Below are 21366 nucleotides of genomic sequence, written 5' to 3'. Positions count from 1 at the left end.
CTTATAACTTATAAGGGGGGAAAAGCTGAGTCAAACAAGTGAAGCCAAATAATGCAATCAACATGTTTAGGTACTTTTTCCCCCTGCGAGTAGGTTCCAGAACTGTTCATAAGCCCTGGACTTAAGCTGAATGTGTTTGTAGTCAGATTTTTCGGAATCTTCCAGAAATGGGTAGCCCACAAATGTAGCAACGGCCCTGAGTAAAGAAAACATCTTTTAAACATTTGTCAAAATGTGGCAGACAGTTGTCACTCTGCTCTGATCAACTCACTGTGTCAAGCTGCTCACATGCCTTCTGTTACTTTTGCAGGTTTGAGGACAGATGTTTTTCATTTGAAAAGCATTCACATTAACTGAGCTGATAACATTAACTACTTTGGTTAAGTTTATTGGACTGGAGAGCTCCCTGTCTGATGAGGTGGCCAGTAACAAGGGACTGACTAGGTTCCATTTCTGTTTATTCTATGCACCTCAGACTCAAGTCAGACTAATGCCAGGACTACTGTGATGATTCTGCTGTGGTTGGATAGGTCAGAAATGGACGGGAGTCATTGTACTGAGAAGTGGGCAGTAACTTTGCAGAGCAGCCAAAGAGGAATCGTCTCTTGAATGTCACCAACACCAAAGAGATAGTGTTAGATTTCCAGGAGGTCTAGAATCCTGAATGAGTCCTTTATAATGATGAACAGAGGCGAAATTCATTGAACACTACAAGTGAGTTGGTGTGTACCTGAATAACAGAGTGGATTGAAGGACCAACACTGGAGCTGTGCACAAGAAGGGACTTCAGGACTAGAATTAGACTTTACCTTCTGGCAAAGTGTAGCTTTTTCTCAGTAGGATGCTGATCTTTTGGACATGGAAGGTGATCTGGTAGTAGGGGAAGGTGCCAGAATACCTTCAGAGCACTGCTGAGGCAAGAGCAAAGTACTGAACCCACAAACCCTCCAGGGCTGGACCCTACTTTTACCCTCCCCATGACCCTGAAAGGATAAGAGGTTAAGAAGATGGGGGTGCCATCTACTGTACTGTGGTGTCCTGGGGAAGCTGCATCAGTGCTAGAGATTCCAGCAGGATCATCAATATGAGGATCAGCAAAGCTGGAAAAATAATTGGGCAAAACCTGGAGACATTTGAATCAGTGGTTGATGAGAGATCACTTAACAACCTGGTCTTCATCACTGAAGATCCATCCCACCCCCATTCATAAGGACACTCAGAGGCCAGCGGGGTTCACTCTGTCAGAGTAAGCATAAAACAGCTGCAGGAAATCTGTGTAAAAGACAAATACGACCTCATTTAAACTGCACAAAGGGTAATATCAGTAGTTTATTTATATAAATAGGACCATGATTCTCACACCTTTTCCTTCTTGCAACTTTCATTGCTGTATTTATTGTACATTTTCTTTACTGTATTTTTGTTTCACGATCGACATATTGGGCACCCCCACAGCCAGACCAAGCGTTCGCTTCCAGCCCCCCGTACGATCTAACTCTAATGTACTATGACTCAAACGCTTCCATATGATCAATTTTTCATTTATTGCTTCTTTCCAAACATGACAAGTCTCTTTCCCCTCCTCAAAACCTCCAACCAAAATACTGATAATCTGCCGCCACAGAATAATGATACCAAAATATAGATCCACCAACAAATATTTAAGTTAGATTATAACACGTGGCTCATTGTGAGGATGCTTTGTGTCATTTGAGTATTAGCTTTTCTTTACAAATTGAAGTAATTTTTTTTTTAGGGTGAGATTACACAAAACAACGGGCAGAGACAGAATTACATGTCAATAAAGACACACGTGAGCCCAAACACACTAGACATGCCAACAGCACACAGGACTTTTCATCAAGTTCTTAAATGTTTCAGTAAATTTGATCCTGAAATGGGATGTTTTGATGTTTTACGCTGGATCAATGCGGCTGCTGAAACCTTTGAGGATGGAGGTGGAGGCAAGGGCGATACCACTACACTGGACACGTTACATTCACAGGACGAGACACAACTGAACGGTACAAAAGCAGCAGGCGGAGAGGGGGTCAGAAAGCAGAGCAGGGGGCTGCTTTAGCATGGGATGCTGTATCGGTATGTTTTACTTTATCTAGCATTGAATCTTTGGTCCATCTGTCCAGGGCGTTGCCATATATTAAAACTGTGAGGAGTTGATACCGTTGTGAACTTTACTCAAGCCTGTCTTTTGTATTTTTGTCGTCTCAGTGGTGAATGTGTACGCTGATATCAAGTTCAACCGTCGCTCAAGGCGCTTGAGAGGTTCAGATGACGCTTTCAAATTGCAGAGTGTTCTTGGCATCCACAGATGGCAGCAGCTTGGCCTCAGTCTCTGGTGTGAAGTATTCGAGGTGATGTCTGCCCCAAACTGGCGTCGTTAGTTTCTTCCACCGCTGCATAAAGAAAGGCAATATCACGCAGATGTCCATTAACAAGCTGTGAGAAAAGAAACAATTGCTTTTGAGTCTGTCAAAAGGGAAAATTGCACACTGACCTCAGATAATGATCCCTTGGAGCGTAGCAGCTTGTAGAAGACAGTGAGGGGGATACAGAGCATGGAGGACAAAGCCAGTGCCCACCCAAACATCTCACCCCACCAGGGATAAGTGTAGACTGTGTTGTAGGTGAGCGGCTTGAAGTTCACCACGTGGAATAGGAATACCCCCTGGAATGATCAAAAAGAGTCTGTTATCCATCAAAAGGTAAAACCTTTGGATGGAGACGCAGAGCAGCACCTACCACACAGACTAAAAGGGGTGATGTAGGACCAGCAACACTTCATGTAGGGCAGTGGATGATAGCCAATCATACGGGCCACGTCGTCCATGAAACGGTCTGCGCCTACGAGAAACAACAGAAATATGTCGTGACAATTGCATTGAATGTGTATTTATGTAGGTAGCGTCTCACCATAGACCCACGCTATGACGACACACTCCCAGAACGACTGCCACAGAAGTGTGATGCCACTGGCAGAGTAGTAGTCAAACAGCTGGAAGACATACATCCCTCCCTGGCAGAAACAGAGCAGGTCACGTCTTTCTTTATACGTTACTCATTTGCAGGTCTTTTCTAACCGGCTTAGGATTTTATACAATTTATTTCCTGGAAATAATTTCCTTCTTGATGGTTAATCATTATGGACTGGGCAGTAATTCAAATTTTACTAAATGGAACATACAGTAATCATTTACCAACATAAAATAAGCCTCTTATATTTCCGAGGAAAGAGGATTTAACAGTACCTCGGTGACCATGGATATGTCAATGAGGAAGCAGACGATGCAGCAGATGGCTGCAACCACCTCTCGCCGCAGGGACCCCAAGACTGATTTAGGGGGAAGCATGTCCATGATTCCTGTTATCAAACCCTCCACCCCTACAAACTGAAAAGGATACAATGAGAAGCTTTTACCAGAGCTGGGAATGACATGGAGCAGACATTTACAATAATAGTACACTGTTCTATCACTAGTTAAGTGCATTTACTGAATCAAAAACTTCCATAAATCTAATGAAATAGGAGTGTTGAGAGCTGCTCGTGAATGTGAGACTATATGAATGAATGTGAGACTATATGAATGAATGTGAGACTATATGAATGGCAGGGACAAACACTTTTTGTCTGAATCAGACAGTAGTTCATTGACGAATCCCTGGGTTGTTAAACAATAGATTCTAGGGACTGGCTCGACATGTGGAAGATAAGATTCTGAGGAAGGCATTGTGAAAAAATGAACAACTGTGAATTCTCAGTGAAAAAAGGGGCCCCTCGCACCATCAAAAAGCGACAGGCTGAACCTAACCGGACTGTTGTCCTCCACTCTGGGGTCGTCGCTTGTGCGTATGACCGGTCAGGGCTCTGAGCGGTTAGTCGCCCCGCTAGGATAAATAATTTTTTAAGTTTCACCATCCACGGCTATTATAAATGGGAAAAAAGAAATCACTATTACCTGGCTGTCGAGGCCAAGAGCGAGCAGCATAAAGAAGAAAAGCTGCCCAGAGGGTGCCAGGGGCAACAGGGTCACAGCCTTGGGGTAGGCGATAAATGCCAAACCTGGACCTGCACAGCAAAAAATATCATTATTTGTGTCATCGTCTCTTTGCTGATTTCAGGGCTAAGCTGCAGTGTGTAAATTATACTGTGAACTTCAGAGGAGTCAGAATTTTAATCTGAAGACGTCATGTGACTCGTAATTTAAATAGTCTACACATTTAGACCTACAGCTTGGAACCTATTTTCCTCCGAAATAAGATGCATAGGCCTAGCTAGGTAGGTATAACACATAATAATGATCATAATAATATAACCAAGCACAATGCATCTTAAACAGACAGCTAACCTAACCTAACCAGTTACCCAAACAGATGACTAACCACTTGCATTTTGATCCAAACTTTCTTTGTTCACTTTTGTTGAGAAACTAATAACTGGCTATTTGGAATTGCAGCTAGCCAGTCGGTGAGACGAGACTAGACTTGTGTCCACTACTCAATGACTTCTACTGGCTAGTATGAACACCCCTGTATTGGTCTGCTGACTCAAGCATTGGTGGGACAGTAAACAGGACATTTTCTCAACTGCAATTATTGAGGGGGCACCAAAGTTGCCGTTATACTGTTTAGCAAAAAATGCACAACGTACTAGGTGTGGCAGGGAAATGTTTATTTCTATTTTTAGCTCAAGCTTAAGTGAAAGAAAATCCATATTCCGCAGATAAAGTCAAGTGTCCCCCTCAATCGGTTTGATTCCAAAATACTCTGATTTGAGCAACTGCTGGTGTCATTTTGTTGTTTTTAAATCCAACCCCACTTATAGCGGTGTTGCCTTTAACATTACTGCATGTAAAATACCAAAAACTGCCAAAATTTGAAATTATATGATTGACACTTGCTGAACAAAAAGAACGGACTCTTTGCTGCCTAATACACATAGCAGCATCACTGCAACAGCAGATCACACCAAAGGGCGTTGGGGGGGCACAAAAAACACTTTTACCGATAGAATACATTTTTGACTGTACGATACTTAACTCGTGGCTTAGAAATGGGGTCGAACCCTTGGTGAGTTGTGTTCTTACCACTCTCGGCTACCTACTGATGTCCACGCCTGCTCTGCCTGCATGAAGCCCAGCACAGAGAACACCACGAAGCCTGCAAAGAAGCTGGTTCCAATGTTGATAATAGCCAGTATGAATGCATCCCTGAAGGAAACTGTGAAGAGGAGAAGGGAGAGAGTGAGAAGGAGAAACAGTCACTGAGGCTGTGAGCAAGAACAAGGACAGAGCCGTATCAATATACTGTAACGTGAGCTTTGTACAAGCTGCACAAGACAGTGGACTGGCAGCAACAAAACGACGAGGAATGAAAGGGAAGCAGCAATTAGTCTGAGAGTTACTGTTGTTTCCTAGCTGGCAGGTAGAGGTCAGAAAGGACGACAATTTCTGTCTTTGCAGAATACAGACCCCCAATTCAATTACACTTAATACGATATACCTATATTGATTCCTAAGAGTAAACTCTTCCAACAAAGGAAAAACGTATTGTTTATGCAGCAAAAATCTGGTTTCTGGGGTTCGCAGAGACAGGAAGAGCCTAAGAAACATCAGCCGTGCTGTGAGGGCTATCACGACATCATCATAGCTTCTATAACTTAGTATCTGTATAACAGTTATTCAATTTTGAAAGGATGGTTGAACAATATTACATGAATACAACCAAAACAACGGCCCAAAAACACAGCAGCTCAACACGTCTTCAACGTTATCTATCTGCTGCTTGATTCTCGTGCTGTAAAGTGCAGGTCGAAGCACAGCATCATTGGTCATTTGCAGCAGAGAAAGTAGCTATTCTTTTTTTTTTCCCACACATGGGTTTAGATTGTGATTGCGTAGGCGCTGGAGCGCTCAAGAATGTTCTGCAGCAGTTACTAAATGATGTTCTTCAGTTCATTTCGAACACATCATTAACAATGAAACAGCAGATAAAGGCTTTAGCATCCACGTTCCCACGCGTCACCTCCTGGGACAAAAACTTTGTAACACTGCGCCACAGAAACCAGGAGCTGATAAAACCCATAGACCAGCTGCGACACTTTTTAGTTGTTTCTTCTTCAGGCCAAACATGTTAGATTAGGATCGTTGGCATTCAAATCCAAGGACATTAAACCTGAGTCACCAGCTCCAAATGTTATGTACACACTCCACAGCTATTTCAGCTATTCCGGGGTGGCTCTAAGTATATGTATAAAAAACAGAACTGAGCCGACATACCTCAGAATTTGATCCCGTATTTAAACTTCCTGTTACGGTCAGACAATGTGATATTCATGAAGCACCTCCTATTATGGCTATTATAAATATGGGGGCAAACGGTGAGATTCCAAGCGAATATGACTCTTGAGCTAATTAATTTGCCAGAGTCTAACTGTATATACACATGATAGTCTGTTTAAGATAAAATAACAACAATATTGGGCCAACAGAAACATAGCCCGCAGGGTAACGGGTGGTCTTTGGTCTTTATTTAGAGACAGACTGACCTTCTGCTCATCCAGTTCATTTCAGCTTTGCAAATATAGCGAAAACATCTGGCTGCCTGAAAATAAAATAGACATCGCCGCATAGTTGGAGACTGCAGATACACCACCTTCACCATTCTTCCTAGGAACTACTTCTCAAACCATAACCAAAATTCAGCCTGTTAATCAGCTTTAGCCAATATGGCCCTCAGAATAAGAGGGCACTGAATTTAGTAGATTAATAAACCAAACATTATTTTATTATATTTGGAGGGCTACAGTAAAAAAGACCAGCTCACCTGTAACAGTTGTTGTGAAAACGGTTGTAGCTGCCCAGTGCGGTCAGGGCACCGAGTCCAATGGCATAGGAGAAGAAAATCTGAGTACCAGCATCGATCCACACCTACGACACAGTTGTCTTATGTTGATGTACAATTATACAAAAGCAGTGAGGAGTCACTAAAGGTTATACCTGCGCTTCCCCAAGTTTGGACCAGTCTGGTTTTAGGTAGTAAATGATGCCATCTAAAGCTCCAGGTAGGGTGGCGCCGTGGGCCAGAAGAACCACCAGGATAACGTAGGGGAAGAGTGCAGTGCAAGTACAAACCTGCAATAGCGGGAGAAAGAAAAACGTGAACTAATCTCTACAGCATGATCGGCATCTATGAAAGACAAAACTCTGAAACATAATGTGTGGATTCCCAGTAGAAAACTAATACCAGGAGTGAAGTTCATAGAAACACGCAGAGCGTATAAACATCAACGCAGCTACTTCCACGCGGTGTAGTACCTATATCAGTTGAAGGGTCTTGGGCCCGTTCAAGAACAGCAGCGAGGAGATCGACACTATCTCCTGCCTCGATTCTTGTGCTGTGAAGTGCAGGTCGAGGCACAGCGTCGCTGGTCATTTGCAGTAATGAAAGTAGCTTATTTTAAAAAAATTCCCCACACATAGATTTAGATTGCAATTGTGTAGGTTGCTGGAGCCCCCAGGCAGAATGTTCTGCAGCAGTTACTAAATGATGCTTCAGCTCACTTCAACACATAACTAACAATAAAACAGCAGATAAAGACTTTATCATCCCACATTCCAGCGCATCACCTCCTGGGACAAAAACTTTGTGACATTGTGCACAGGAAACCAGGACAGAAAATTAACATCCTGCTGCTTTAGCGGCTGTTATTCTAAATCAGTCTGCAGAGAATATGGCTACATGCTGCCTCCAGCATGGAAGGCATCTAGTTCTTTGTAAATCGGAATGGAAAGTGCATATTTGCCTTGATCACAAGCAGCTTTCCAACATCTCCATGGTGGAAAGTTACTAATCGGCTTAAAGCTTGAAGCAGACCCAATCTCCTCCATTTTTTTCCCTTTTCTTTTTTCCCCCTGTTCTTCTGTTGACCTCTGTGAGCTTTGGCTACTCTGAAGATATAATGCACACTAAATGCTTCATGAGTATCGTTTTTAGAGCAGGACAATGGTGGGAATCACTCACCTAATGCATGCCCAGCACAACACAACAGTAATTTAAGACTGCGTGGAAAATCCTGTCTTATCTAATAATAAAAGACTCTTACCTGCACATTAAAGCTACACCCAAGGCATGAATATACATTATATTACAAATCTAACAACACAAGAGAAATCCCCATTTAGCCTGCTTGTTGCAAAGTGACAGTTGATGTGCTTTTTGGTCGGATACTGCAGGAAAAAAATATTTATTGTCCACTCCTTATCAAACACTTGCTGTCAATGTTCTTTTTTTTGTCGGTGCATTTTTTCCCCCAGAAAGACTCAATGTGTAGAGTAAAAAAAGGGAAGTTAAGAGTAATGCTGCATGCTTATGGGCTTGGGAACATTGAAGAAACCTGCTGACTCGGGCTCAATCAAGATCAACAAGTATGTGATATAATAATAATTACATTTTGTAATATAGTTTGAACAAGTTACGCAGGTTGGACTATAAAGCTTAACGGGCCGTATGTGCCCCCTCCCCCAGGCGGGTATTTTGCCTATGCCTGGTCTGCACAGTGATCCTTTTAGTCAATCCTTTCACTATACCAAGCTGATTTAGAGGTCAGAGGGTAAAATGGTGCAATATTTAAACCTTGAATGTTAATATCTGTCTGTACTTCATAACCTCTGACAGGGTAGAGTGACATTTTAAGTTATTCAGAGTCTAAAACATTTGCATTTTTCTAATTGGAAAATGAAAAGTTTTGACTTGTACAGCTGCAAACAAAAAAGAATGCTTGACCTTTCCAGTAGATTTGACTCCTTTCCACATGCAGAAGTAAACAATGATCCACGTGGCTATGAGACATAGCACCAACTCATAGCTGATGTTTCCCAGCTCGTGTAGACCACCAGACAGGCGCAGAACTTTGCGTCTGGGAAGAACGACATAGATGGGTCCTTTAAATCATTCAGATTTTTTTTTAAAAAAGGATTAATTTCTGAGAAGCGTTATGTGTTGGAGGTTTAAACAACAAAAGCAAGAACATACTCCCAGAACTCGATAACTGGAGACCGTAGCCCCTCCACCTCAGCGCAGCTTCTGTTGAGGAAGGACTGAGCTAGAGACAGGTTCATCAGGGATGTGGGGGAGAGCAGACTAGAAGGGGTGACTGCCGACAAGGGCTGGGCAGCACTGCGGTTGTGGGCAGGCACGCCGGAAATCCTCTGTGCAGTTCGGGTGTTCCAGGAGTGCCCACAGGTGGCCCAGGGCAGCGGGGTGGTAAAGGAGTGATGAAGAGAAAATAGAGCCCCCCAAACCAGAATCATGATGTAGTATGTGTTACAGAAGAACACAATCACCATCGAGGCCAAGCCCAGACCTGGGGAGGGTGAGTTGAACCACAGGAGGTGAGTGGGAACATCAGAAAAGGGTGTTACAGTGAAAACGTATACCAGAAACCAAGGTCAGATACCTTTAAAGAGGGTTGCAATGTTCCAGGCAGAGACCCCCCCTTGCTTCATGAATGTCCAAGTGCAATCTCCAGAAAAAGACTGGGATCCCTCCAATGAACACAAACAGCAAGTAGGGGATGAGGAAAAACACCTGAGGAGCAAAAGATCTGTACTTCATTATTAGTCTACTGAACAACCAACCAAATACAGTTTAATACAAGTCAGTGATGCCCATCCAGGTAGCATGAAAACCACAGCAGAACATTAAAATGTTGGAATAATATCTCAATAAATATGCATTTTCCTCCATCAACATCAACAGTGAGTTTTTCAAATTGGACTCCATACTAACTGAACTGCAGAGAGCCTGGAATCCATGCCAATGTCAGGTTTATGACACTTCTGCACAAACATTGACGCGACTGCTGCTGATAAGCTGTTCGACAGAAGAAGCGGGAAGAAGTGGGAAGGCGTAGAGAGAGCCAATATTGAACGCCTGTGAGGAAGAAGGAACGACAGACAAGGCCGCGGATAAACACTTGTGTTGAAAGTGAATGTGGGAGATACCGTTGTCTCCCGTTCCAAGTGTTTGGACACTCTTGGGGAGTATTTGTTGGCAATGCACTGGAAGGCTGCAGGAAGGAAGGGCTGCTTGAATTAGAAAAAAATCCCAAACTTCAAGGGGGAGATCAGATCTTATCGTTCATTTGTGGTTTAACGTTTCATTCATTTAAATGTAATCACTGTGATCGACTGGGGAGTAACAGGGACTGGGAGATGCCAGTGGACAGGATGGATGGAGGTCACATGACAGGCTGTGATGCAGAGCTGAGGGAGGGAAGGACAATGGAGGGAAAGAAGGATGCGTCGCATGAGAGAGGATAAACGCGCCGAGACGGGACAGGGGTTTAATAAAGGGCACGCCGAGGCATCGTCCGATGCGTCTTCTGGGGAGACAATAATTGACAATTTGTGCCTCATTCAGACGTCCCTGTTGCATGGCGGCTCTGGGAGCAGAGGGCTGCAGCCTTATAAGGCAACAAACGTGAGTGCAAGGCTAAGAGAGCTTTAAATGGCCGGAGAGCAAGCGAGACACGGAAAGGAGGAAAAATGCAACAGAAGGCGTAAGCAGAGTTGGGAAGATTCTTCTTCCGACATACCCTCGGCTGTCCGCATCGCTGAGAAACTGCAGCCGTGTTCATCTCAACGTTCCCTAAGCACATCGTAATGAGAAGCGCCGCGGCTAGGCACAGCTCCAAAAACGTGAAGAGCGTTAATTCCTCACGTTCATAACGCAGAAATCTAATTCTCAGCGCCGCCCATTGGTGTTTGAACAGCGATCTTTCTAGCAGCGAGCAGTGGTCCTTATCTGATACGGTTTCATCACAAGGTAAACTCAGTAGAGGTCAAAGGTGTGTAACAGTTTCCAGACTGTGCTGATTCAGTGGGGAAGAAGAGATGGGCACGGTCACAGCGACAGTTATTGTGCGACATATCCATATGCCTCCTTATCAGGAGCAAAGTGGGAGAGAGCTCCTTTGTATTCTGCATGAGGACTGGCCAGAAGCACAGGGGGGTGGACTGTGTGAGGCAAGCCATTGTTATACGATGCCAGAAGGTGGGTATCAGCGCATTGGGTCACAAGACACACAGGAGTGAGAGGGAGGACCGGACTCTGGCCCAGGCACACACGAGCACGCTTCCTAAGAGTTCGGCAAAGTGGGAAGGGCAGAGATAAGACTGGTAAAGACTGACATCAGGTCAGGTTACTGCTACAGGAGCAAACTGACATAAACTCAGAAGCAGGGGACACGAGGACATGTGGACAGTAATAAAACCATACAGAGAGTGTTACGTGTTGAGAGAGAGCAGCAGGTCTGTTACACAACTACTACGAGCTACGTGCTCGATGTCATGTATGTTCTGCTTTTATCATTTTAACTATTGTGTTTATGACATTATCACGTCATAAAGAAAATAAAACACATCTGGGTCTTATACCCACTTTCTTTACAGGATATGGCCATGAAAGTCCCCGTATCAAGTTGTATATTTAGACATTCTAAGTTAATTGAATGTTTAATGCTGCACTTGTAGAGGTCTGAATAATTTATCCTAATGTTATCCTGCCTCTATCTTTAAACCATGAGCTGACTGGTTACAATCCCACCCAACCCCCAAATTCACCATATTTAATTAGAAATTGGAGTTCGCATGTAATGAAAACGACCGGTAAATATCACCACTGCTGGTGTTACGATCAGCAGATGTGTCCAAATAACAGGACGTAATGACTGAGAACACATTACGCCCTGCTTTCACTGACACAAATTGAAATGAATTATGGAGCCTGTAGATGGTATCAGCACTTCGGGGAGAAATTGTGAGTTTTAGAGGCCTTTGTGTTTTGCAAAATTGTGTTGTCAAAGACTTTTAATGCAACATCACAATGTGACCCTGCACAGAGTTTCTGAGGCTCACCTCCACCGTTCTTGTAGCAGAGGTACGGGAACCGCCAGACGTTCCCCAAGCCGACAGCAAATCCCACACAGGACATGATGAAGTCCATCTGTCTGGTCCAGGTTTCTCGTTCTGCTTCCTCTACGACCACGGTCCCGTTTCCTGTCCCGTCTGTAGTGCCGTCCTGGGCCTGTACCGTACTGCTATCCTCACCAAGCACCGGAGCCCCTCCCGGCACGGATACGAGAGGGTGAGCTGGGCCACCTTCCTCCTCGGACAGCGTCCCTGCCTCCAACGAGGGAAGATCCATTGCTCCTAGATGGGGGAAAATACAAGGGAGTGAAGTGAAACAGATAGGACAGCGACCATTAGTGTAATCAGGATAAAGACATTCCTGTCTCGGAAGACAACAGTCATGAATTGACTACATGACAGAATTACACTGAATGGAGCAAACTGGACTCAAAGGCACCATCACTGCAACAATCTCATGAAAACAGGGATCAAGAACCCTTTTTATTGTGTAAACCACCCTTACACAGTAAGTGGGCTGAAATCATATGGCTGCTCTGTCATCACCCCCCCCCCCCCCCCCCATCGCCTGACTCACAGACAGAATGATTTGTGTACTGCAGTTAAAGTGCTTAGTGCGCGTCGGCGACCAGCCTTCATCGACGCCGTCCGCCGGTCGGTGCGAAAAGGCTGGGCGAGCGACGCGCGGCTTCATTAGTGCCATTCTATCACCAGCGTGCTGCTCTGGTTGGATGCAATCGGAAAGGCAGCTGAATCCAGATCAGAGCAGTTTAAAGGGGTGGGAGGGGAGAAAGAGAGGGGAAGGTAAAGGATGGAAGCATCTTGATGCAGCCTAACCACAGGGCACCTTTGCCTCGTTAGCAGCTGCACAGGGGAAGTGATGATTAAACCTGAATGGAAGCAGGTCAGGGGCAATGTTAGGACGGTGAAACTAAATGCAAATGCAGGTTAAAGGGATGCGGTATGTGGTTTCTCCTAATTGATAATGTGACGGCACAATTCAGGGATTGCTCTAATTAATTGGTTTTACGAGTTATAGTGAATAATAATGGAGGTCAGTTAAGCACACTTACCTCCGCTCTTCTCCTCCTATTCAAGCGGCAGGACGATAGGCAAAGACACAAAAACGTTCTTTAAATAAACAATCTTGTTGTTGGTTGGAGCCACAAATCGCTTTATTTATTTATTTTAGTAAAATATGCCAACTGATAAGGCACCGGGTGGACTTAGGGGGCAGATACAAAGCAGCAGTCACAGTATGTTCCAGTTGTCTTTTTCTTTAAAAAAAAAACCCCCAAAAAACAAAAATAAAAAACAAAAAAACCCTAAATAAAATTAAAAAAAATCCGAGTTTATTTTTTTTTAGCCTAACGAGAATTAGGAAAAGTTTTTCTTTTTCTTTTTAAAGATTCTCGCACGTTGGGAAACCTTCAGCTCGGCTAAGAGACGGAAAAAAAGATTTCAGGGAGATGTCGCAGTCGGTGGAGCCGGTGACAACCGAGATTCAAAAGCAGTCGACGAAGCACTTGAAGGTAAGCCTGAAGAATCTCATGGATAACCGTTAAATGAGAAATATCCTGCGCCTCGGTGCGAAGAAGTATTCTATTAACAGCCCAGTCAAAAGTCCATGAACACAGTACGTGATGCGGCGGTTCGACAGACGAAGAATGTGACTGACTGATCCGCACGGCCACCCCCTCCCGCCGGCCAGTTAGCCGTGGCGGCCGCCCCCTCCCGCCGGGGCTGGACGTGATTGGCTGCCGCCTGGCCATGCGCGCTGCGCACAGCATCAGCAGCAACACGCAGCCGACATGACAAAGAGTCACATGGACGGCTTTATCTCAGCGTGCACGTCATTGACCCGAAAACGCACGAATAACTAATTGACGTCTCGAAGCGATGCCCGACGGTGGTTTCCACTGTCGGGGCGGGTTGGGGAGGGGTTGCGAGGAGCCGCGCCGAAGGGCCCCGTGAAGGGCCTATAGGACAAACTGTAACTCACCTCCAGAAAGGGACTGATGGAATTGTTGAAATGTTGCTATATTATAATCAGGGAAACAGGTAACTTTTCCCTAAATGCCAATTCATATATAACAAGACCAGGTTGTGTCGGTGGTAAGATGTATCACACAAATTGGATTCAATTACGTCTGAAGATCAAGGGATCAAAGAGGCACTGACACTTGCCCATTAAGGGTCAATGTTCAAAGTGGCTGTTTTCAACACTCCAGCCAATAAAACTATCGATTGATGTCAACCACATTCAGCAACTGTTGAAAGACATTTGTAAGCTTTGTGACTAAATATGGATGTTTGACTTTGACCAGTTGAATGCTCTTTTATCCAGTATCCTGACAGACACCAAGGTGATGGTGCCTTTCACTCCCCAATCAGCACTGCTCCTCTGCACACTAGTATATAGAATGGGGTGACACCTTGTGGATATAAATAAACTGTACGATTTCGCAACACCTATAGATTATTACATATTGCTATCTTTATCTGTCTACAACAAGAGGAATGATCACTCGTGACAAGGTAAAACACTTCTGTATAATTTCATTTCATATGACAAATACAAGATAATACAGCAAAGGATTTGGTGCAACGTCACGCTTCAATAAATATACATTCATGTAACTGAATTTGAACTGGTAATAAATAACACAAACACAGAAATATTATTACATTGATGAATAAATACTCAGTTTTAAATACACGCACACGCAGCCAGGTGAACAAGAAATAAATCTGACTATGAAAGCTTGATACGATGTGACTTTTTGCAAGAAAATGTCACCCAGGAACACATTCACAGGATGAATACAGTGATATGGCTTTAACGAAAAGGAGCTCTGAGTCAATAAATCTGAGCTGCCGCTGGGGCGGATGCCATGTAGTAACCACAAATGGAAGGCAGCTAAGTACATTGATCCTTTGGCTGGCTGCATCTCTAGAAGATCAACACACGATATCCGGTGTATATCTGGTGTTCTGATTGCTTTTTGAGGCACAACCTTTCAAACCGATTTCACTCCTGTACGAAAACAATTGCTTCGCACACCATTGAATCAAATGCATCTGTACAGGTTATATAAACAACCGACCATGTGGTAGCTTCAGAAAAGGAAAATAATAAATAAAATTGTATCTTCACTGTTAAACGCAACTGATTTCACTAGATTCAAGACTCACTCCTTTAAAACAAAAAGAAGAGAGATTGCCACTGAAAAGGCCTGGCTATAGATCCTGGTGCAGGTTGCTGTGTGAGAGTGGCTGATAATGCTCCTCCATGCCTGATTTAGCTTGATGCCTTTGAGCAACTAGTCTCTGGTAGCGGGCCTGCTGTTGAGGATCTGGATCCACATTCACCCAGCTGTGGGCCACCCACTTCACCCCGCGTCTGACTGGACATTCACCGTGCAGAGAGTATTCATCCAGTTCACCCATCCAGCCTACACAAGGAAAAAGTCAGCAAACAATAAGCTTCAATATAATCGACAGATAATACTTGATATGAGGGTAAACGGTGCATATTAGTCTATTCCGGGGACACAAAGTATTTCACATGAAACATTTTACCACTGGAAGTGGGTAAAAAAGTCTGGTAAACAAGTTATCAGGTGCAAAAAGGTAAATTTTGACTATAAAAAATAATTTGGAACCCAGAATTAAGTGACCTACACCCGATTAACGAGTCTGATGTCTGTTGTTTTCTTATTAGAGACTCCAGATTTGAGTGCACGGAGCACTCCGTCCTCACCTCTACCATCAGACAGGTGGTTGTACCAGAGGAGAGCTGTCCCAGCAGTGGGCTTGATTCTCAGGTTGCCTCTGCTGCACGTCTCCTGAGTGTCAGTCAGATCAACGCCATCCTGGACAAGTGCCTAAAACCCAAACATGTTAACAGGTGAAGTCAGTGTCCTTGCAAGAGTTCTCTTCTCCATTGTGTTGCACTAAAATAAGAAGGGTGGCTTTGTCGATAGCTGGCTTATTAAAAACACTTGCCTGTTCTTCGTAAGTACGGTTGTCTGCTACGGGAAATGTGCTCTCACCGCCTTCCTCTACAGAGCTGAGGTAGAATAACATGGTGAGGTATCTGGTGCGAGATAAAAGGGAGGAGAGATATTTTTCACTGCCATTCTGTGAAATTTCATTTTAGGTAAAAGAAATATTATGTAACAAGTGTCTCTGTCCTATCTGGTCAAAATCAGAGCAGAGAAACAGCAGAAATTCAAAACTTAAAATATAAGGCTAGTGGTGGATGGACAGACAGACTGGCTCCACTGAAATACTTTAACTGTGCTCAATGGCACATTCATGTGTAAACATTAATGTGTACTGATGTCAGTAAAACAAAAATGTGTTGAAATTCACAAATAAAGCAACAGGGTTCAGAAAGGACACCAAGATAAACAGAATGAAAAACAAGCACAGTGGCTCCACTAGAGATAAGCCGATGAAAAGTTGTAGCATTCTTATAATAAGTATTGGGGCTTCATTCTGAGCAGCAGCGCCATCTGCTGGCATGTAGATAATAAAGCAGCTTTCCAAAACAATGACGGAAATACTGCAAAGGTCAATATATTTTTTTTACTGGATTTACTGGAAAAGTGGCCTATGTGTTAAAGCTATGCAAGTCTACCCTTTTTCCTGTCAGATATAAACCTTTGCAAAAATGACCGAACCATTATCTACCAAAGTCCTTTTCTCAAATAAAAATGGGCTTTGCCGACTTTTCATCTGCTGGGTAAAATACACACCTGCAGGAGACCTCGGATAGAGCAGATTTGTTTCCTGCCAAGCGGGTGTGTGAGCAGGCAGCCTCGGAATGCGAAAGGCTGCTATCGTGGTGGGCATTGCTGAAGTCTCCCTGCTCAAATCGAATCACCTGCAGAGGTTCACTCAGCTCAACCAATGCAGGGGGCAGACGTGTCAGGCTGGTCACTCTGGGAAAAATACAGATACATCAAAAATCACAAGGGTGTATCATGTGATCGGGGCGCTTTGGATAACTCTGGTAGTTTAAACCAGATGTGGTGATCCGGTATCATACGTAGTGTTACCTCTCACCTGTTCCTGAGTGTGTGTAACACATGATGGGCCCCGGGGCCGAGGTAAAGCCACGTATGTTTGCTTCTTTGTTTGAATTGACGCTGGAGGTTTCTTTTGGGCTGTTGCATCGGGTGCTGGGCCAAATTATACACTTGTCTGAAGTCTTCCAGGTTAACATGCCTAGCATTGTAAAAAAAAATAATTATTTTTAGAAAATGGCATGTAGAAACAGTTCAATTAGACCCCCCCATCTCTACTCTTAATGTCTTCTCTCTTCATTCAGCTGTTTGCTGGTTCTTTCAGCTGAATAATAGCTGCGCCCTGGCTGCAACAATAACTCCTGGTACCAGGAACAGAGTCGAATGGGAGGGGGAGTTAACAAAGAGTGTAAAGGCGGGGGATGGGGGGGGGGGTTGCTGAATGAATCTGGGTACGAACTTAATAAAAGGGGAAAAAACATTTTAATGAGATAAATGGGGCATGTCCGGATGTTCCGGAGTAGAAAAAAGCCCTTATCAGCACGCACGCACGCAGCAACACACACACACACACACAGAAGACATGGCATTTCTTGCTATTTTCATAATTACAAACTGATTGTGCAAACATTTTAATTTTAATCATTCAACTATGTGGATGTTTGTTGTTTCTTTAAATGTGTTTTCAGCAAAGCTCGTGGAATCCACACTGACCCGCCGGGTTGGCTTCCAGACCAGTGAGTATCTGCCGCAACTTTTCCGGGTTCAACCAAGTCCCATCTTGAGAGCGCGAGTGACTCACAATCTGAAAGAAAATCCCAGAAGGTTAAGTCCCAGCCACCACAGCTTTCATTAATTCAATTGTTTGTGTACAAATACTTTCACCTCTTCTTTTTGAATAAAACCCATCCTGGTTAAGGTCCAACAGACTGAAGACCTCCTCTGTGCTGAGAGAAGCAGTGGCTGGTCTGACTCCTCTCGTTCCAGGGAGGAGGCTGTTGTCTGGCTCTCCATCAGACCCTTGAGCTGAGCCAGCTGCACCACCACACGACACTCCTCCTCAGTCAGAAAGCCAGGGATCTCTGACAAGAAAAGCATAAAGAAGAATGACTATCATGCAAATGTGGCAAATCGATCCATACTCCTCTTCTGAAATGGCGAGTAAGTCATTGATTAAAGTGGATTAGACGATCACTGTTCAGTGTACTGGGCTGATCTGTCAGACTAAATAGATTACTTGAGCTCACCTCAGAAAACTGTCACTGAAGTGGCCTTTTTGAAGTAGCTTGATCAGTGTATGCTAATTGATACAATTAAGATGTCTCAGTCCCTATCGCTCAGAAAATCACAAGGAAAAATGTATAGAATTTTAAAAGTAATCCAGCAAAAAAATCACTGAAGGAAGATCAACTCAGCCATTAGAAAAGATGGTGTCATTTCTGAAAAAGATGCATGTGTCAGCACCGCTACATTAATCCTTAGGTATATATTAATAACTGTTCAACTATTAAACTCAACAATAAATATTAATGAGGACAAAACAATGTTTTAGAGTCATTTTTTAATGAAGCAGGGCCACTTGAACCTGTCTAATTACACCAAGACAAGTTCTCTTTCTCTCGCCCGTCCCCGTCAGTCATACACTTCCTTTCTCTTCATTAAAAAAGTCCGGCAGGTTGTCGCTCTTTCACGCTGTACCCGCCCGGTCCATTCCTGTTGTCCAGTCGAGCCTTGTTAATGTGAATAACTGATATGAATGAAGGGGCACAGAGTCTTCCTCCTCTCCCTCCCATTACTGCTGTGGCTCTCTCCCACAGAAAGGAAGTGACCTGCTTGTCTGAACAGGAATCAGGCCACGGCTACGCAGCAGGACTACACTAATTCTGCTGGTCTCTGATGCATGTTCTCTGTATCTCCCTCTCTCTCTCTCTCTCACGTGCACACACACATGCATGCATGCAAAGTTTGCATTACAATAGAGGCTGCCATTTCAGTGAATTTGATTGCTTTAAGAAAAAAGGTTAATTAAAAACAGATGGCTTTATTTGCTATCTGTAATAAATAAGAGATAATGGGAGACAAAACCTGTCCCTATACCAAAAAAACCTGAAAATATAAGGGGAAAGAGTTTAGGGTGGGACAGGATATTTAGGTGTGGACTGGAAAAAAATGAGTGATGAAGGATTTGGAGGACTTTCCCAACATGAGGGCCGGTTTGTCCTTAAGTCAAGCTGTGGGGATAGAAGTGGCAGCAAGCCAAATGCCAAATCACACACCCCAACTATCCTGAAGTCTTCAAACACACTGAAATCTGCCACAAAGGCAAGCGGATACATGTATCTAATGACTCTTTAATGCATCCCCCAACCATTCTCCAGTTCACCTCCCCTTAACCCTTCCTATGCAAATGTCATCACCACCCACTATAAATACACCTATTCATCTGTCCTCTACTGCAACATTTCACACACTCTTGATTACTCCTCCACCCAAACTTCTGGTCCCAGGATGACTCCAGTGCTACTGCCTTTACCTTATCTCCAGGAAACCCTCCTTTTCTGCCTCCATAGTATTTCTACTTCTGCTCGCTGGGCATAGCACAACAAGAGCACTTGGTCCTGACAGAGTGAGGGCAGAAACGGATGGCCGAGTTAGGAGCCAGGGGAAATTTAAATCAGGGGTTAAGGATACGCTGCATCCCGAGGAGAACGCTGAAACTGGAATTGGAGATACAACGCGCCGGGATGGTGACGAGTGGGGGGGTCCTGATACCACAACTGGATTCAGGTCCATGTTTTCTAGAAGTGAAAGTGGACTGTGGGAAGCCAGGAGTTCCTCTCGCTGCTTCGCTATCCCACCAAACATGGCTTTGTGCCAGAACATCGGTTATGACACCATGAGGATGCCCAACCTGCTGGGACACGAGTCTCCAGCCGAGGCTGTGCAACAGAGTGCCAGTTGGTTGCCGTTGCTTGCCAGAGAATGCCACCCTGATGCCCGGATCTTCCTCTGCTCTCTGTTTGCACCCATTTGCCTCGAAAGGTAAGTTTACACAAGAGCTCCCTTAACCTGAGAGGTAGTTAATGTAGTTCAGGGTGAGCTACATATGTAAAAAAATATTATGTAAGGTGACTTTCAAATGTTTTATGAGTTTAGACAGATGATTCTGATTAAGAGTCAACTCAAGGGAAGATTATTTAACTGTTATATCATAAAGGGTAACTCCTCTTCTCCAAAACACTGAAACTGAAGGTAATTTTCTGACTTTTATACACCTCTTTAAAGTCATGCAAATTAATGATCTGTGAAAATCTGGTCCTGGTTTCACACAGCCACATTTTCACGGACACCCCGATAAAATGTAAACTCTGCTTGTAAATCCGATGTCTCCTCATTTTTCCAGGTTATCATCACCCTGCAGGAGTTTGTGGCGAATCTGTCCGAGAGAGTTGTGCACCTATCATGAGCTGCTATGGTTATCCCTGGCCAGAAATCCTGCGGCTGTGACCAGTATCCCTCAGACCATCTCATGTGCATCTCCTCCATCACCAACAGCACTGCTCAACTAGGAGGGCAGAGAGGTGAGAAACTTACTCTAAAAACAAATGTGTTCACCTGTGAAACAGCAAAATTTAAAGATTATTGATTTGTCTGACTCAGCGCCTCAAGCAAGCTGCCAGGACTGTGTTACTGGAAGAGGCCTCATCCTCTAAAGAAGACACACCTGGAGGCCTTTTGTAGGAGCGATTTTGGTGAGTATCAACAGGCTTCCAGAGTAGTTATACATTTTGTAAGCTTTTCCCCCCCTCCTATAGTATTTGTGTTTATCTCCTTTTCTCCCAGTTGTGAAACTGCGTCTTACACGGCTGAAGTACAGCCCTCTTACACTGTCCCAGTATTCTCTTGGTTCCAAACTGGTGATTCTAAAACACGGTGCCCCTTTTAGGGGGGCAGATCGTTCTCGGATTGAGCTGTGGCTGGAGAGGGATGCCAGCTGTGTAAGGAACATACCGACAACACCCACGATGCGGGACCTTCCTAGTAATGGGGACTGTTGCAGGCGAACGCCTGGTGGTCACCAAGGCTCATCTGTGGCATAAACGAGACAAGAACCTGACCGCCGCGGCCGCAAATGGAAGCAGTACAGATGTAGAAATTAGGATTCTATGCTAGTTAGAAAATGGACAATGGACATTCAATTTAAGGAGGATAAAAACAATCTAGTAATTAGAAACTGACTTAATACATGTGACTATATTATGCATGAATGAAACCTTTAAATAACATAGGAAGTTTGTTTTTGTAATTTGAAAAGATGCACCGGTCGAGAGGGAGCTCATAACTACTCAACCACCAATGTAGATTAGGACAGTGATGATCACTTCTGG

At 44.0% G+C, this 21366-nt stretch overlaps 2 protein-coding genes, 1 long non-coding RNA gene and 1 pseudogene across 4 annotated transcripts; 1 reads left to right on the top strand and 3 right to left on the bottom strand.

Annotated features, from left to right (window-relative positions):
- Positions 1-1525: 1525 nt before the first annotated feature.
- On the bottom strand, positions 1526-9536 carry LOC115249201 (sodium- and chloride-dependent creatine transporter 1-like; annotated as a pseudogene).
- Positions 9537-9593: 57 nt separating this feature from the next.
- LOC115249202 (uncharacterized) lies at positions 9594-13574 on the bottom strand. Of its 2 annotated transcripts, none has more exons than XR_003887915.1 (3): positions 13019-13574; positions 11934-12227; positions 9594-9619 (listed from the first exon to the last, which is right to left on the bottom strand). It is a non-coding gene; the product is annotated as an uncharacterized lncRNA (long non-coding RNA). The 2 variants fall into 2 exon arrangements; XR_003887914.1 differs by lacking the exon at positions 9594-9619 and adding an exon at positions 11033-11155.
- A 1584-nt stretch (positions 13575-15158) lies between these two features.
- On the bottom strand, positions 15159-17163 carry LOC115249277 (transmembrane prolyl 4-hydroxylase-like). Its single transcript, XM_029834488.1, has 5 exons — positions 17019-17163; positions 16709-16894; positions 15954-16044; positions 15709-15832; positions 15159-15400 (listed from the first exon to the last, which is right to left on the bottom strand). Exons 1-5 carry the CDS (start codon positions 17126-17128, stop codon positions 15186-15188), a joined length of 726 nt encoding a protein of 241 aa, XP_029690348.1. The 5' UTR covers positions 17129-17163; the 3' UTR covers positions 15159-15185.
- Positions 17164-19520: 2357 nt separating this feature from the next.
- On the top strand, positions 19521-21138 carry LOC115249104 (secreted frizzled-related protein 5). The gene is given in 10 exon segments (XM_074084909.1): positions 19521-20020; positions 20382-20409; positions 20411-20479; positions 20481-20559; positions 20639-20667; positions 20669-20698; positions 20700-20730; positions 20822-20988; positions 20990-21101; positions 21104-21138. Coding segments are annotated over 10 exon segments (831 nt in total). The 5' UTR covers positions 19521-19769.
- Positions 21139-21366: the final 228 nt, after the last annotated feature.

This window comes from Takifugu rubripes, chromosome 3 (assembly GCF_901000725.2).
Source record: "Takifugu rubripes chromosome 3, fTakRub1.2, whole genome shotgun sequence".
Taxonomy (NCBI): Eukaryota; Metazoa; Chordata; class Actinopteri; order Tetraodontiformes; family Tetraodontidae; genus Takifugu; species Takifugu rubripes.
The sequence above is the reverse complement of the archived record's forward strand: the minus strand, read 5'-3'. Positions and strand labels throughout refer to the sequence as shown.

Bases quoted from the DNA above. Each gene is read 5' to 3' on its own strand.
- LOC115249277 (XM_029834488.1), bottom strand. From the start codon at position 17,128: ATGCAACAGCCCAAAAGAAACCTCCAGCGTCAATTCAAACAAAGAAGC. The intron at 16,895-17,018 runs GTGAGAGGTAAC...TATTTTTCCCAG, and splicing joins TTACACACACTCAGGAACAG to AGTGACCAGCCTGACACGTC. The intron at 15,401-15,708 runs GTGAGGACGGAG...TTCCTTGTGTAG, and splicing joins CCACCTGTCTGATGGTAGAG to GCTGGATGGGTGAACTGGAT.